Source organism: Nestor notabilis, unplaced genomic scaffold (assembly GCF_000696875.1).
Source record: "Nestor notabilis isolate BGI_N333 unplaced genomic scaffold, ASM69687v1 scaffold33364, whole genome shotgun sequence".
NCBI lineage: Eukaryota > Metazoa > Chordata > Aves > Psittaciformes > Psittacidae > Nestor > Nestor notabilis.
In genome coordinates, this window is record NW_009925696.1 from 9,241 (window position 1) to 24,089 (window position 14,849).

Genomic DNA, 14,849 nt, shown 5'->3' on the forward strand with positions numbered 1-14,849 from the left:
TTTTATTCTGTGGCAGTGAGAAGAACCAATAGTAAGGTGTGTGCACATCAAATATTTTAAACAATTCTAGCAAACACAGTCTTTGACCTTCCTCGTGGCCCCACCCTCCTTACCCCCCCTACCCCCACCCCCCCAAAAAATACTTCAAGTGATCCAGATTTCTTTTGATTGCCTTTTTCTTCAACACCAAATACTTGTTTAAGTGGATTTGCTGTTGTCACATAGGAGGGGAAAGGACAAAAAAAAACACCCAAAAAAAACAAAGGCAAAGAAAAGAGCTTGGGCGAGACAGAGTTTTTCCTCAGCTCTATCAGGATATCTTTTGTACTGAAATACTACAGAAATTATAAGAAGTCTTTAAAAAGTTATCCAGTCACTGGAGCACTGAATACTTCAGAATCTGTGTCGCTTGCAAATCCTTATTTAGTTTTGGCAGCTTTTCTAGATAGGATAGTGGCAGAGGAACTGAATCCATAGGGAGGTCCACACCTTTGCAGTCATGCTATAAGGATAAACTGGAAGGGAAGAAGAGAAAAATAAAGAGAACATAAGAAATGTTGTCTGACAGGGAAATTCTCATCCCAAGAACATACACTTAAACAAAAGTCTCTGAGGTGACAGTTCCTGACAGATTTATGCAGAGATGTATGAACTAATATAATGGTAGACAGACTGAACTGTTGAAGCTAAATTGCGTTATCTGATATCAATGAGGGTAAAGATAGTGAGGTGATCTTATGACATTTCAACTCTTTGAGAAAGAGTAGGCACTGCAGTCAGAGAGCTAAAATGGCTAAGTTGAATTGGATGTGCAATGAGAGCTTCTGACACCAGTGGCGATCTTAATCTCACTTAACTACGATATAACTAGACACTTGGTCCCTCCTGATCTATATACCTGTGTTGTACCTCTTACACAGTTGTCACATGCTCACACTCCAATTGTAAACATCAATTGGAAACCCATTATAAACACATAGTTTGCTACTGATAGAAACTAAATGACTTGATGTGTAACTAAAGGTGGCCCAGCTTAGGGGAAAGGAGCACCCTATATCTAACTTACTCTCAGCTGATCGAGCTGGAGATGAGTAATGTTCCCCTGTGTCATGGGCTCTGCCCACTGTGTGTGTTTCAGATGCACTATGCTGGCTTAAAGTTTAACACCAATAGGAAGGAAGAGGAGGAGGGGGAAGGAAGAGGCGAAAACATTCAGCTTCTGCTTCTGTGTTCAGGACACGTCCCCACCGCCTTATTATCACATCAGAGAGTCTGGACCCATCAGCACTTTGATTACGCAAAATTTTCCTCCCCCAGGAATTTATTATTCTGCCATCTTAATTTGTTTTGGGGACACTCGTCAGTCTGATTCCCTATCAGAGTGAAAATTTGTTTTATTAGAAAACACATTTGAGCAGTTAATCCATCAACTTTATTTTGACCTTGAGAGGTCAATGCATAATTTAGAAGGTTTTGGATTCCATTCTGACTGCTTCTTGCTCAAAGACAACCTTAATTATACAAGCTTGGTTTTCTGAGGGATGCAGTTCTCCTTTAATCATCAAATACGCTGCTATAGACCCTGACACCTCTGTCTGGCCCATAGGGTTTTCTCATAGCCTGGGAGTATGGAGCAGACAGGGACCTGCATGGTATGCCAAGACCAGAAGTGGGACAGCCCGAGAGTTCTTTAGGTGAAGGATGGCTTGTGGCTCCAACCATGGCAGAGCACTGGCCGAGAGAGGTGGGGGTAAGACGACTCAGTAATAGAAATGAAACTGGTGATGGATTTTCAGCAGTGACAGGGGCTACGTGACACCTGAATCACACAGGCTGCGCCTTGTGAAACCGCCTCCTGGGTGCAGCCGGGGTCTGCTGGAATTAATAGACTCCCGCCAGTCTGCACAGGCAGTAGGTCAGGTGTGGCAAGGTGCCTGTAAACCTCTGCAGGAACCTGTATTTCCGGGGCAGTGGGAGCAAACTGCAACTGCAGCCCTCCTCGAAGTAAAACTCATTGATTTACAGCCTGCACCACATGGAGGTATTGTGGGGACAAATCCTGTAGCTTATGAATAGCAAAGAAGGGCCAGCATTCTCCTTCCCAGCTACAGCCCCCCTGCCATGAATAAATGTTTCATTTTTATTGCGTTTGTTTTGCTCGTCTTTAAGAATCCCAGCAATTACATGGTCAGCAATATGAAAGGCATAAAAGAAATCGAGATCATTTACAGCGAGTTCACAAAGGCTTCTCTATAATATAGTGGTCCAGAGAAATTCTGTGTTGATGGGTCCTATTACAAGTGGAAAGAATGAAACTTTGAAATACTGTTATTTCATCTTTATATGACACATAATGAACTCAATTCAAATGTTGGTTTTCAATGGAGCACGAGATCTCTCGGAAATGTGGTGCCCATTCAAACTTAAAAAATAACAATGTGGTATAAAAATACCCAGTGTGTTCTAAGGACATGATGCTATTACAGAGCTGAGAGTTGGAAAGACTTAATTATTTTTTCTTTTAAATGAAAAGCCAAGAACAAGAAGTAATTTCCCACATTTTATGGTGTTTGTCTCATTTCCTTGAAAAACTTCTGAAACCAATTTTATGTTTATTTAGCTTTTAATCTAGAAGCTATGAAGTCATCTTTTAATTAATGATGAGCCAATTCTAAGGCATTTTAGCAGCGAAAATGTTATCAAATGGTTGATTTAGCTATTCTTCTCTGACCAAGCCTTACTTATCCAAAACTCTCATCAGACTAGTCACCTCTGGCATTATCAGTGCTAAAAGTTAAGAGTGTGAATTTGCAACAAAGTATGTAACTGACACCCCTGCCAAATAAAAATAGTAATAATAATAATAAATTAAAAAAGCCAGCCCCTCCTCCCCCATAAGGTTCCCTTTATTTGGCTCTTGGTTTGCCCCAACTCTTTTTGAAGAGTCCTCCTGGTCAAAATACAGGAACTAGAAAAATTACTTCAGGAAATCAAAATCAAAATCTTCCCTCAGACCCTCACAGCTTCCTCTCATCTTCAGTTGTGAGATGAAATACCATCTCCTTTTCAGATCACCTAGTTTTAGACTTATCACAGCTGAGCTCTTCCTCCGAGCAAGTTGTCTATTGTCCTTTTACAATCAATAGAGGGGAAGAAGCAAGATTAATCTCACTCATTTAAGAAGTCTGCTTTGTGATGAGATGAATGGTGCCCTAGAAGTGCTATTTCCCTTCATCACCTATAAAATAAAGTAGATGTCTCAATTATGTGAGATAAATCCCATTTCAATATTTAAAAGGAAATGTAAGACTGTCTTTGAGGCTTTTCTGTGTGTTTGTGGATGTCCTTGGTGCTGGTTGCACCTCAGCCCCTCCTCTGTGGACCAAGGAGGGCAGTGCCAGCTCCTCACATGGGTGAGGAACCTGGACCAAGGCTGTGCTGAGACTGAGAAAAGAACTGGAATGGTGTGAAAGGAAGAAGCAGGCACGCATGTTGAGGTGGGAAGTGGTGGAGCAAAGTGATGGAGGCCAGGTGAGAGGAAACCCTGTGGCAGGAAGGACAGGAGAGGAAACCCTGTGCCAATGTCGAGTGGCAGCAGGACAGCTCTGGGAAGAATTTGGCTTGCCAATCCAGGACAAGCAAGTGTCATTATCTTGGTGGACAGTCTCGTGATTTAGGAATTTGGAAAAGTTAAGTTGGATATCTACATGTATCAGCTGGTTTGAAGCCTGAATTAATTCATTTACATGCTCTTGAATACGACAGTCTGTGATTTGTGCTCATTTGCGCTCCCTTGAGGCTAGCTTTCACTAGGCTGAATTCAGGGTGCAACCCCAAGTCCAGTTCTGTCTCCTGAGTTAGGAGTTAGGGGTCATGTTCATGCAGAGGGGAAAGCACAAAGCCTCTGCAGCACCTGAAATGGCTTGTGCCTAGGAACTAAGACAGGGAAGTCTGAAAACTAAAACCTGCAGCACTATTTTGTGCTACATAAAGAACATGTAGCAAAGCTTTGCCAGCTTTGGTATTCTTGAGAAAAAGTGTTAAATGCTAAAATGTCTAAATTGTATTTGTTCCTTAGGCTTAAATTTCCCAGCAAGTTTGTGCCCAGTCTTGTCAACCTTGCCCACGCAAATCTGGGAAGAAAGCACAGTTCTTAATACTGTATTTCTGGTAAATCACCCTTTCATCAGCACAAAACGCAGATATGTATACGTGTATGTCTTATCTAGAGATACTGTAGGTAGATATGCAGACATAAAAATTATGCATCATGTATGTGATACATACATAGTGGATATGCTTGTCCTTTCAACTCCATTAAAGTCTGTAGAAGGCAGTTATTCTTCAACAGACTGTTTTTTCAAAACCTTAACCTTTGGTCATTAAAGTTTGTTTTCTGTAATAGCTTGCAGACCGAGACCCTAGCTGACTAACCTAATTGCTTACTTTGAAAGCTTCAGAGCAAAACCACAGCTTTCCAGATAGAAACAAAATTGTTGGTATTAGATTATTGTCAGTACACTGCTTGCATGGCCTGCTTAGACTTTAAAAGGTTTTGGAGTGTTTTGAATAGTTCCTTGGCATTGTGACAAAACATTTCATATGATCTCACATCTCGGAGCTCTGTCACAGCTGCTGTAGGAAGCCAACAGATGCGATGAAAAACCTTCTCTGGGTGACAAAGCAGCTATGACCATGAGGCAGGCAATGGATTTCACTGAGATCTGGGAGGACATCACCTCGCTGCTTTGCACCTCAACCACCCATATGACTCCAGTAAATCAGGGTATATCTTGTTGTGAAGGGAAAAAAAATCCCAGAGCAACAGAAGAAAGAGCACAGATTGTCATCAGTTATTAATGGAATCTCAGGGAAACAGGTTAGGTGAGAATTTAGCCCACCTTTTGCTGTAGAGAAAGCAATGACGGTGCATTGACACTACGTATGTCAGAATCATTAGGGATCCTGACTGCAAAGTGATGAATATCCCCCCATAAAATGATAGGAGAATTTGCAGGGTTGGGATTAAACCCAGCAAAAGCAAACATGGAAAAATCCCAGTGGATGACAAACCTCATGGTCCAGTGAGAGATGTTCCCATCCTTTGCACAGGTCCTGACAGACTGCAGTTTGTCATGTACGCTGAAGTCAGTCCATCCTACACACAGTTTCTGGTACTTCCTGGTGAACAGAGGAACTAGGCTATGCACAAATCCTGGTCTGGAGAAAAAGTAATGCCATGTAGCTCTCTATTATTTCCTGGAAGCTGACAAAAGGGGTCGATGCTTATATCTGTCAGCACGTGCATATAAACAGTTGTCAGGGGGTGGGTGGGTGTTATTCTTCTGTGGGGTTTTTTGTTTTTTGTTTTTTGTTTTTTTTTTAATAGAAAGAGCATTATTCATGAGGTCCTCTACTGATGATCACAAGTGAGTTGGAGACGCAAGGGGTTTGACAGTGAAGGAAATCGTCCTTAGTTGGGTCCCTTGCCCTTGCGTGCTACCTGACCTTCTGCAGCTCCTGTCTCAGCCAGGAGGGCAGGGGCTGCCCCAGCCTGTGCAGCAGCTTGGACAACTCCACGTTGTGGTCTCTGTAGTAGCTCGACAGAAACGCTCGAGACTGATGAGAATGGGGAAAAAAGAAAAAAAACAACAGTCAAAGAAGGAAACCCATCCAGGAGCTATGCATTGCTCCCAGTGAGGGGCTCAGTGTGGCTAGTTTAGGAGTCAAACACAAGGTCAATATTAAAACGTGTTAACTTGAATCTCTGGAAAGCCCTTACCTCTTGGTCCATTGGTGGGTATTTCCGACCTTTGCTTTTTCCCAGGCACTTTGTTTTCCCTCCTTCCAGTAACTGGCACCAAAAGCCTTTCTGAGGGTCAAACCTATAGAGGATTATATCTTTTTAAAGACCTCACTACAGAAGAATCTCCCAGATACTAAGACATCAGTGTTAGCCAACAAGTGTTGCTGCCCACATCTCTCTAGATGATGGAAATACTGAGGACAGAGTGGGAAACAGTTTTCCTGTCGTGTGAAAGCTCCAGAAATTTGGGGTTTTTTCCACAAATTTGCTTTAGGTGTGGCTCAAGGTGAGAGGTTTTTCACATTGTGCTTTACCTACACTAGGTAGTTTAGCTACTTTTTATTCTTCTTGTCCAGCGTATAGGGTACAAGTTTTAAGTGTTGATCTGTAGGATGCCAGTCAAGGTCCTGAGCCTCTGTCTCAAGGATCTTTCACAGCCCCAGTCCAGTCTGTCACTCATATTTTATTGTCTGGTTTTGGTCAGAGATTTTGTTAGTGTCAAACTGCTCTGTGTATCCCTGTAGGATGGTAATGTTTTGATCAACTGACACTTGAAAAGAACCTTTTGGTGAAAAAAAATTAATCAGCTTTTTCCCTGGAATTAGATATGCTGTATTCTCAGGACATCATCAGCTGTGCTAAAAGACAGCTTTCCATCCTTCAGCTGGAGCTGATGCTGTCACTGGTCAGCACTGTAGAGGTGAGAGGGGTTAAAAAGGGCAATTGGCTCTATTTGCTGGCTTCAACAGGCATGGTTTGGTCCCTAAGTCTACTTGTACAGAAAAGTAATTGTTGTATGACTACCAAATGATGAGAAATATAATATTGGCAGATTTTACGTTGATTTTTGAGTGAAGTATGCAATGTTCAGGTCTACTGAAAGAACTGTGGTTTGGTTGGTGGTAATTTAACTGCACCTGAGAAGTTGGTGGTTCCATATCATTAGATCTAAATATAATTTTCATTCCAAAGGTGGCATTAGAGCATAAACACTGTCTTAGCAGTCTTATCTGAAATACGCAATTTGATTTGGATGTCTAAAATTCAAAGATAGAGGAATTTTAGATTAAGGCTTTAGAACACATACTCCCTAAGGAATGAACAACACGCAGCATTAAGTATTGAGTTTATTGGTGCAGGACTTGCAGCATGCATAAAACATTGGCAAGGTTTGAGTTTCTGCTATTCAGCAGATGTTTGAAAAGGATGAAGTAAAATTGGCTGGAACTGGGAGTTAATGAGTTACAGACTACCTTCTTGCCATAGGTCTAGCTGTACAACAGGGGTGCACCTGCAATTTGCCACTGTACATAAGTGAACAGATTTCTGGAGAAGGATGAACCTTCTTCACATTTATTTTCTTGCCCAGCCCATTATGGCAGGCCTGACCCTTGTTCCCTAAATTCTTTCAGTAGCTGTATCAATTAAAAATAAATAGATCATTGATTAAATGGATATATCCATGATAGATTTATTTCTGCTTTGGCCTTTTCCATCTGCTCATTGCATGGTGAAGTACTTGAGCTGTCTTGCACTAATTTCACAAGAGAAGCAGCAATATAGTGTGCTGGGAAAGAAAAACTGCAAAACTGTGCCCCAGACAATATTTCTGCCTCAGAAGGAGCATAGTGAACAAATTTGGGTAGGGGTAAAGAGGGTAAGACAGCTAGGGCTGTATTCAATCCTTTGCGTTCAGGCATTGTGAAACGCTCAGGCATAATTGGGCACAATGGAAGTATTTATTTGAAAACAGTGATGGTTTTAAGGCTAAAGTTACAAGTGAGCTCTTTAAAGCAGTCAGCAGAAGCCTTTCTTCCAGGCCTGGTTATCTTCTCTTTCTTTGCAGAGTGAGGCTGTGGGAGGTGCAGGGCTGAACCTGGACACCTGTACACTCACCCCACCTCTTGGGAAGTCAGTACCTGATGCTAGAGGCAGGGTGGGTGCCTGTGAGGGCAGAGATAAGGAATGCCACCAAGAGGATCCTTCTCTAATCCTCTGACAAAATGTTGCAGTGCTTCAAGAGAAAACATTTTCCTAAGCACACTCCTCTAATACTGCCTTTTCCTCCTGCTCTTCACAGGAGGGAGAACAAGGGAAGTCTCCCCTGTGAGGCTGATGGATGTAGAGCTGCCTCTGTGGGCCTCTGTGGGCAGAGCATGGTGTGATGAGCCAGGCTGGAGGAAGAGGCATTTTGTCCTAGGTTTCTGTTCATTAAGTTCAGATACTTTAAAATTTTAAGCTATCAATCACTCCATGTGAAAACGAGTTGGGAGGGGAAGAGGTGGGAAACATCTCTTCAGTGCCACAGTGGGAACTTCATGCAGACCATTGACTAGTTTCCCTCTCCTAGCACTTTATGGAGGATCCTAATGTCTTTCTATTGATGGCATTACATGTAAAAGCCTTGCAACGTTACCTGATTTTCCTCATTTCTTTTCAGTACTCTAATGGCTCAGGTCATAGAATCGTAGAATCACAGATGGATTAGAAGGGACATTTAAAGGGCATCTCATTCCAGCCTCCCTGTGATGTGCCAGGGACACCTTCCACTAGACCAGGTTGCTCAAAGCTCCACCCAACCCGACCTTGAACACTTCCAGGGATGGGGCACCTACCACCTCTCTGTGCCAGTGTCTTAGCACCCTCGTTGTAAAGAATGCCTTCCTTGTATCTAGTCTGAATCTAGGTCCTCTTTAGCAGTGTGTGTAAGAAGCAATGACCTAGTTGCCCATCTCAGCTGTGGCTCTTGCTAACCTGACATGATGCGTACTTCTCTCCAGATGCCCAAGCCCTGCCTCTGTCTCCCCTCTGCTGTCTTCTTCCCCTGGCTCTGATTAGGACTTTCCTTCTGCCTGGGTTGATTTTACTCTTCTATAAAATGTTCACATAATTACTCAGGGTGATGATCTTGCTGCTGCCTAGTGTTTGCAGGTCTGGGTCCTCAGGCTGCTTTGTGACAGCTTTAAAAATGTGTGGTGTACAGTTATTAGGCAGTAATGACTAGGAGCAATCCTATGCAATCTTTTTTACTTTGACAGTCCTACCATAAAGCAACTACATTGTTCAGTGCATTTTTTAATTCCATCCTAAATCTGTACTGAAGTGTGTGCTCCCACAGCACATTTGCATTCTTGATGCCTCTAAACAGTGATTGCATAATTTTATAGTTGTGTTTACAATCCATTTTTCCTGTCCAAACAAATAGGAGGCTGAAGTTTGTTCCTGGTGTGTGACTCTGCTGGCTTTAATTTAGTTACAGAAAAGAAGATATATGTATGTGGGTGTGTATTTTAAAGCCCAAGCAGAAGGCACTGCAGATGTGCGGCAGCAGTTGTTCAAAGATCAGTAGTTCAGCTGTGTACTCAAGCTCCTCCCCTATTTCAGCTGCTTTGGAAACTAATGACTTAAAAAATTGCATTCTCAAATCTAAAATTTTTCCTCTAGAAAAAAATTTTGGCAGAGCAACATTCTTAAGGCCCAAAGACTAGCAAGGACTCAACTCTCACTTTAGACCTGTTGTATAAATAACCATAACCCTCCTGGTGGAGGAGACATTAAACAATAATCATGAACAGAGAGGAGGCAGTGTGGGGTTGGTGGAAAGCCTGTGGTCTCCTTTTCCGCTCACTTTTCCTGGTACCAGCCTGCAGGGAAGGTAAGGTACAGGCTTTTCTATTTCCCACCCCACATGCAGGCTCATGCTCTCTGATTGCACACCGACTTGGCAAAATGCCCCACTGCAGTGCCAGGCTTCTCAGCGCATGGATGTTCCAGGGCTCTCCCAGCCCAGCGCTTCAGGCCATGAGATGATGCTTTTCCTATGTAGAGGCTCAGTACAAAAGCTTCTTACAATTTTCTGCCAGCCTAAGAGGGGAGAGAGTAATTCAGCCCACTCCCACCCCTGCAGAGACTCTGCGTTCCTGTGGGGAACTGAGAAGAGTCGGAGAGCCACACAGGCCATTAAACCCCTTGCATGGGGAAAGCTTCACCCTCCAGGTAGCGAGGGGAGAAATGTGATTGGGCTCATCATAGCTGCTTTTCCTAGATCTGAACCAAAGGCTGTGGGAAGTCAATCAAAGGGCTTTCCATATATGAAGATGGGATTAGGAAATTATATGTTCGGTCCACATTAAAAGAAATGATCAAGAAACTATATGACCAGACAAACCTTCTCATACTGGGCACGTCTAACCCAGTATCCGTCATTAGACTCTGACAGGAATATGATTAAAACCCTGTAAGCCAAATTTTTCACACCTAACAGTACGTGGTCTCCACGTTCTGGAGACTGGCATAATGTTCAACAGTCTGTTGTGCAAATGTGTGCTGAGCTCTTACCTGCACAACTCACCCCAGTAGAATGTACATTTTAAATGGTGCAGTGGTGAAAGCAAAACTAGGTACCCATAGCAAACAATCCCTGGGTGTCTCAGATCGGACACTCAAACTTAGCGGATGTTTTTTTACATGAATCTGTATGTTTGTTCTGCATCTGATACAACAGATTGAGTAGGTATTTGTTCTGGATGTTGTGCAAAGTAGAGTTTGTGTGGGAATGTATGCAGTCATCAATTCTGTAATGTGCAAGTTAGTATATGTGCAAGTTAAGGGAAAACTGGATGGGTGTTAGACAACCCCGAGCTTTGCAAAATTATCGTTGTTATGGTTTGGGTTTTTTTTATTTGATTGTAATTAATGATCGAGTGGGGATGTACAGCGTGATCCTGTAGGGCAGAGAGTAAAGGAACAGACTCACGTTAGAGCTTCAGAGTAATTATAATGAGGAGAGACTCCAAGAAACTTCTGCACTTCATCCATCACAGTAGCTGGGTCACTTCTTAGCTGCTGTCCATCAATAATAAGCAACTGTAGGGGTAAAAATGCTAGTTATTTAGAACCACGACTAAGGCTAACAGCATGGGGTTAAATTAGCATGTGACTTTGTACGGTGCTATTAACAATCGTACGGCTGAGCTTCCTTTTGGATATACTTTTTACTTTATTCTATTGAATTTGTATAGGTGGGCACTTTATAACTGCATGCACATTGTTCAAATGCAACAGTTAAATCTCACAAGCCAACATGAGTCTCAGAGAATTCTGAGAAAAAGAGATAAGGAAGGAATGTAAAATTATTGTTGAGGTTTATAGTGTGTCTGTAGGAAATCTGGCATGGAAGGTGAGTAACAAAGCTCATGTATATCTTAGAATAAAATGTTCAGAAGCTACTCAATTTCATGTTCAAAAGTGATATTCTGGCAATTTATTTTAAACCTGCCACCAGCCTCTCAACCATACAGGTTTGCAAAATTGTTAGCAAAGGGGTTTTTTTGTTTTGTTTTTTTTTTTAATGAAAGATGGATGTACATAAAGGTACATTGACCTCCTCAAGCAAATGTTAAGACAGTGTATCAGAAGTGACATGGAGTACCAAGCAGTATTGCTAATAACTATTTCAGGCAGATGTGGTTTATATTTATTGTGAAAGCTTATTATCAATTATTAAGGTTTTGAGTGCACGAGCCAAGAGAATGCACATTACTGAGTGCCCATTAGTAAGCACTGTGAGTGCTCTCTTTCTGTGCATCTTATTGAGAAAGAGTGCATTTTGTTGTGCATCTTGTAAAATTAATCACTGTAACCATGAAACATGAGTGGTTACCGGTTTTACAAGGAAGATGTCAGTGTGCCCCTGAATGTTTAATAAGAGGGCTGCAGTGGCTCTTCACTGGAAGAGAAGGGGAGAAATCTTCATGAGAGGGGCAGCAGCCCTGGATGAGGGCAAAGAAGGAGCACAGGTAACAGGGCATGGGATGTTTGGCATCCTTTGCACGCTCCAAGTTTGCCAGAACAGCCCCTTGTGCTTCAGAGGAAGAAGTTGGACTGTGGTGGAGATGAAGAGACATACCCTGTTTTCTCCTAGGGCCACACTGCCTGGGGACAGCCTTTGCTGCTCTAGGCAGTACTGCTTCCCTGTTATGAAAGAGTAGAAGGCCAGAGACGAAAGAAGAAAGTACTTTCTCCTTTCTCCTGGAAATGGGATTGACCTGCTTCTCCTCTTTGTAGTACAGCTGAGACTGTATAAAAGGAAAAGGGAGGATTGCAAAAAGACAGATCTTCTGTTTCCTTTTTGGATTTCCAGGTCCCTGACTAAACAGGCAACACTCAGTTCTACCTCCTTTCAGCAAAATTCTGTCCCACATAGAGTAATCTCTGGAGATGATACTTGTGCATTATGCTTGCTCCTTAAATACCTTTTTACAACTTTTTCTTACAGTAGGTGGACTTGTGAACAGAGCTGTGGACCACATCCATGGGTCAAGAGTGCCCATGTGTCTATTTTGTAGCACTGAACTTTTGCTTTAGGTTTATATCTGTAAACAATTTTTTTAGTAATGGGAATATTCTTTAGGTCTGTGTGTTTACATATATTTTTCATGGGAAAGATTATAAAAGACATCTGAAGACATCTTACATTCAGTAAGACATCTGAAGGAAGATGAGGGCAAAAAAAGGAATTGCTGCTGTAACACTGAGAAAAGCTGATTCCAGATCAGGATCAAATGAATGTGGAATTTTCTATGAAAGGGAGTGGGAAGTGAAATGCAATTTCTAAAGCCCTGCCATTTTCTAAATGAATTTGTCAAACCTTCCCACAATGTCTCATGCTGCAGCTGCTTGTTTCTTGGGACCCAGAAGCCTTGACAACCTTGGCTGATTCTGGAAGGAATCCCCGAAGTCCCCCAACAGGCCCAAGTGGCCACAGTTCATAGCATTTTCCTGTTGCATCTTTTCCATCAGAAAACAGAAAAATCAACACACTTCTGCCAAAGAGCCTGGTCATGTTAAAACTGCATTTCCTATCAGCTCAGAGTTGCAGTGGGAAATATCCCAGCACCTATAGTGATGAGGCCATACTCATTTTGGGATTTTGATGAGCTTGTTTAAATGACAGGTTGAAAATTACCTGTGAAGCAGGGTAATGAGTTAACCATCGTTCGATGTGGACAGCATACCAGCCGGGTGTCAGGCATCTCTTCTGGAGGGTCCTTATTTCCAAGGGTGCCCACTGGCTGGACGTAATGACCTCATAAAAATTGAATTTCAGGGCAGCAGGGTCCTCATGGGATCGCTGATGCTAATGGGAGATATTTAGACAGGTATCACAAGGATGCTGAGGATGAACCCATGAGCCTGCCAAGATCTGTTGGGAGGGCTGTGCTGGTGCAGTGGGAGGGGAGCTGAGGAGCCAAATTTTGCCAAAATAGGCACTATTTTTTACTGCTTTGCACCTCACACCTTTACAGTTGTCAATGTGAAAGTGAGCTATAAAAAAGGGTGCAGACTGCAGCCCTAGGCCATGTTTCATTCCTTGCAGAACTCGTAACACTATCAGAAATGGCATATTTTATTCTGATTGCAACTTTATTAATTTGTGCGTGTTTTCACATACTGCTTTCAGTATTCCCTTTACCTGTATGATTACAGCATATTTTACAAATATGTTTTTTAAGTAGACTAGACTTTGTTATGGGAAGACGTAGGCTTGGTAAAAGACGAAGTGCATCCTAGAGTTTCCTCAGAAAAACAACAGGCTTTCTTTTGTTTCCAAGGAGAGGAAAAAAAAAAACCAGTTCTTCAGACACAGCTCTTTTTAACTCCATGGAAACTTTAGAAGGCACTGTGTACACATGTACACCACCACATTCGCTTGGCTTACATGCTGGAGGATGGGATGAGGTACCAGATTCTCAGCATCAAGAGAAGAGCTCTGATTTTCTAGCTAGGCTATACTCATTTTCCCCATGTATCCCCCTGGGCAAGGAGCACTGCTTTTCCTCCATGCAGTGTCAGTTGTAATTGAGATTAAACTGTTTGTTTACAGCTGGTGGCAGCTCTGTGCTGAGAAGTTTCATCATTTATGACACTGGTGTCACAGATGCCAACTGCAAAAGCTGGCACTCAGCATCCTTCCACTTCTGCAGAGAGCAAATGCTTTGCAGTAAACCTAATTCTTGCTCAAGGGGTTGTGCAAATTTGCATGGATATTGGCCATCATCCCCTGCCACCAATTTCTCAAAGGCAAGGTCCATACCTGGTACCAGGAATACGCCCGATCAGATGGGTCGATGAGGATGGTGATGATCTTGGCCTTGGGGATGAGGGAAGCAGCTCGCTTAGGGGCATCCTCAGAGTGGAAATAGTTGGCACTTTTCTCGAAAAGGAGGTCAGTGGTGGTGTTGGAGGGAGTGGGGAAGAAATCCATGTACCTGGGAGGGGAAGGAACTGGTTAGAATTAGAAAAAATAACGAAAGGGTCATATCTCTCTGCTTCCCATTTCCTTGTGGGTGGAAAGGTGGGTTTTCAGACATGGTGCTCAAGAAGCAAAATTAAATTTCTCAGCTCACTCCAGAACTGGAAAAAAGGGAACATATCTTGGCTCTTAACATGGTACTGGTAATAGCTAAAGCTTCCACAGAGTCAGGTAGTTAGGTTTTTCCTTTGATGGATGGCATTTTTGCTAAAAGTTCATTGTCAAAGGGATAACTTTCACCAGTTTGGAGTGAGTTCAGTTTTAGCTGCAGAAGAAAGTGGGAAAAGCTTCAAATTGTCAACCATTTAATTTTAACATTGTTAAAATGCTTAATTTTGGAACCAACAAATCTTTCCTTTTAGATGGTTTCAGAATGTAAAATTTGAATTTTGGCTTTGAATGGTCTTTTCCACTTAAAACTGATTGGAATTAAAAATAGAAGAGAAGGTTCAGCTGAAAGGGTAAAGAATTCAAATGAAGCAAATGGTGAAATTTTTCTGGAGGTGTTTTTTGGTCCCTTTGGTGTCACCGAGCACCCTGGGGCTTCCAGTTTTGGTGGGACTAACTGTTTTTGTCCTGTCTATGGAAACAAAGTATGCAGGGCTCACCCTCTGCATAGGACCCCACTGACTTTGGAACCTGCAGGCCAGTTTCGGTGACGCCTGGCAGGAGTCTCCAAGAGGCTGGTCTTTTACTCTGCATATTACACGGGGCTGCAGAGGAGAGACA

The 14,849-nt window shown here is 42.5% G+C and overlaps 1 protein-coding gene across 1 annotated transcript; it reads right to left on the bottom strand.

Moving 5' to 3' along the window:
* Positions 1 to 5,387: 5,387 nt before the first annotated feature.
* Positions 5,388 to 14,076, bottom strand: LOC104404677 (bifunctional heparan sulfate N-deacetylase/N-sulfotransferase 4-like; the record flags this gene model as incomplete). The annotated part of the gene is made up of 5 exons (XM_010013168.1): positions 5,388 to 5,619; positions 5,783 to 5,885; positions 10,563 to 10,672; positions 12,774 to 12,944; positions 13,902 to 14,076. Coding segments are annotated over 5 exons (679 nt in total), but the record flags the coding sequence as incomplete, so codon positions are not given.
* Between the last annotated feature and the right edge of the window lie 773 nt (positions 14,077 to 14,849).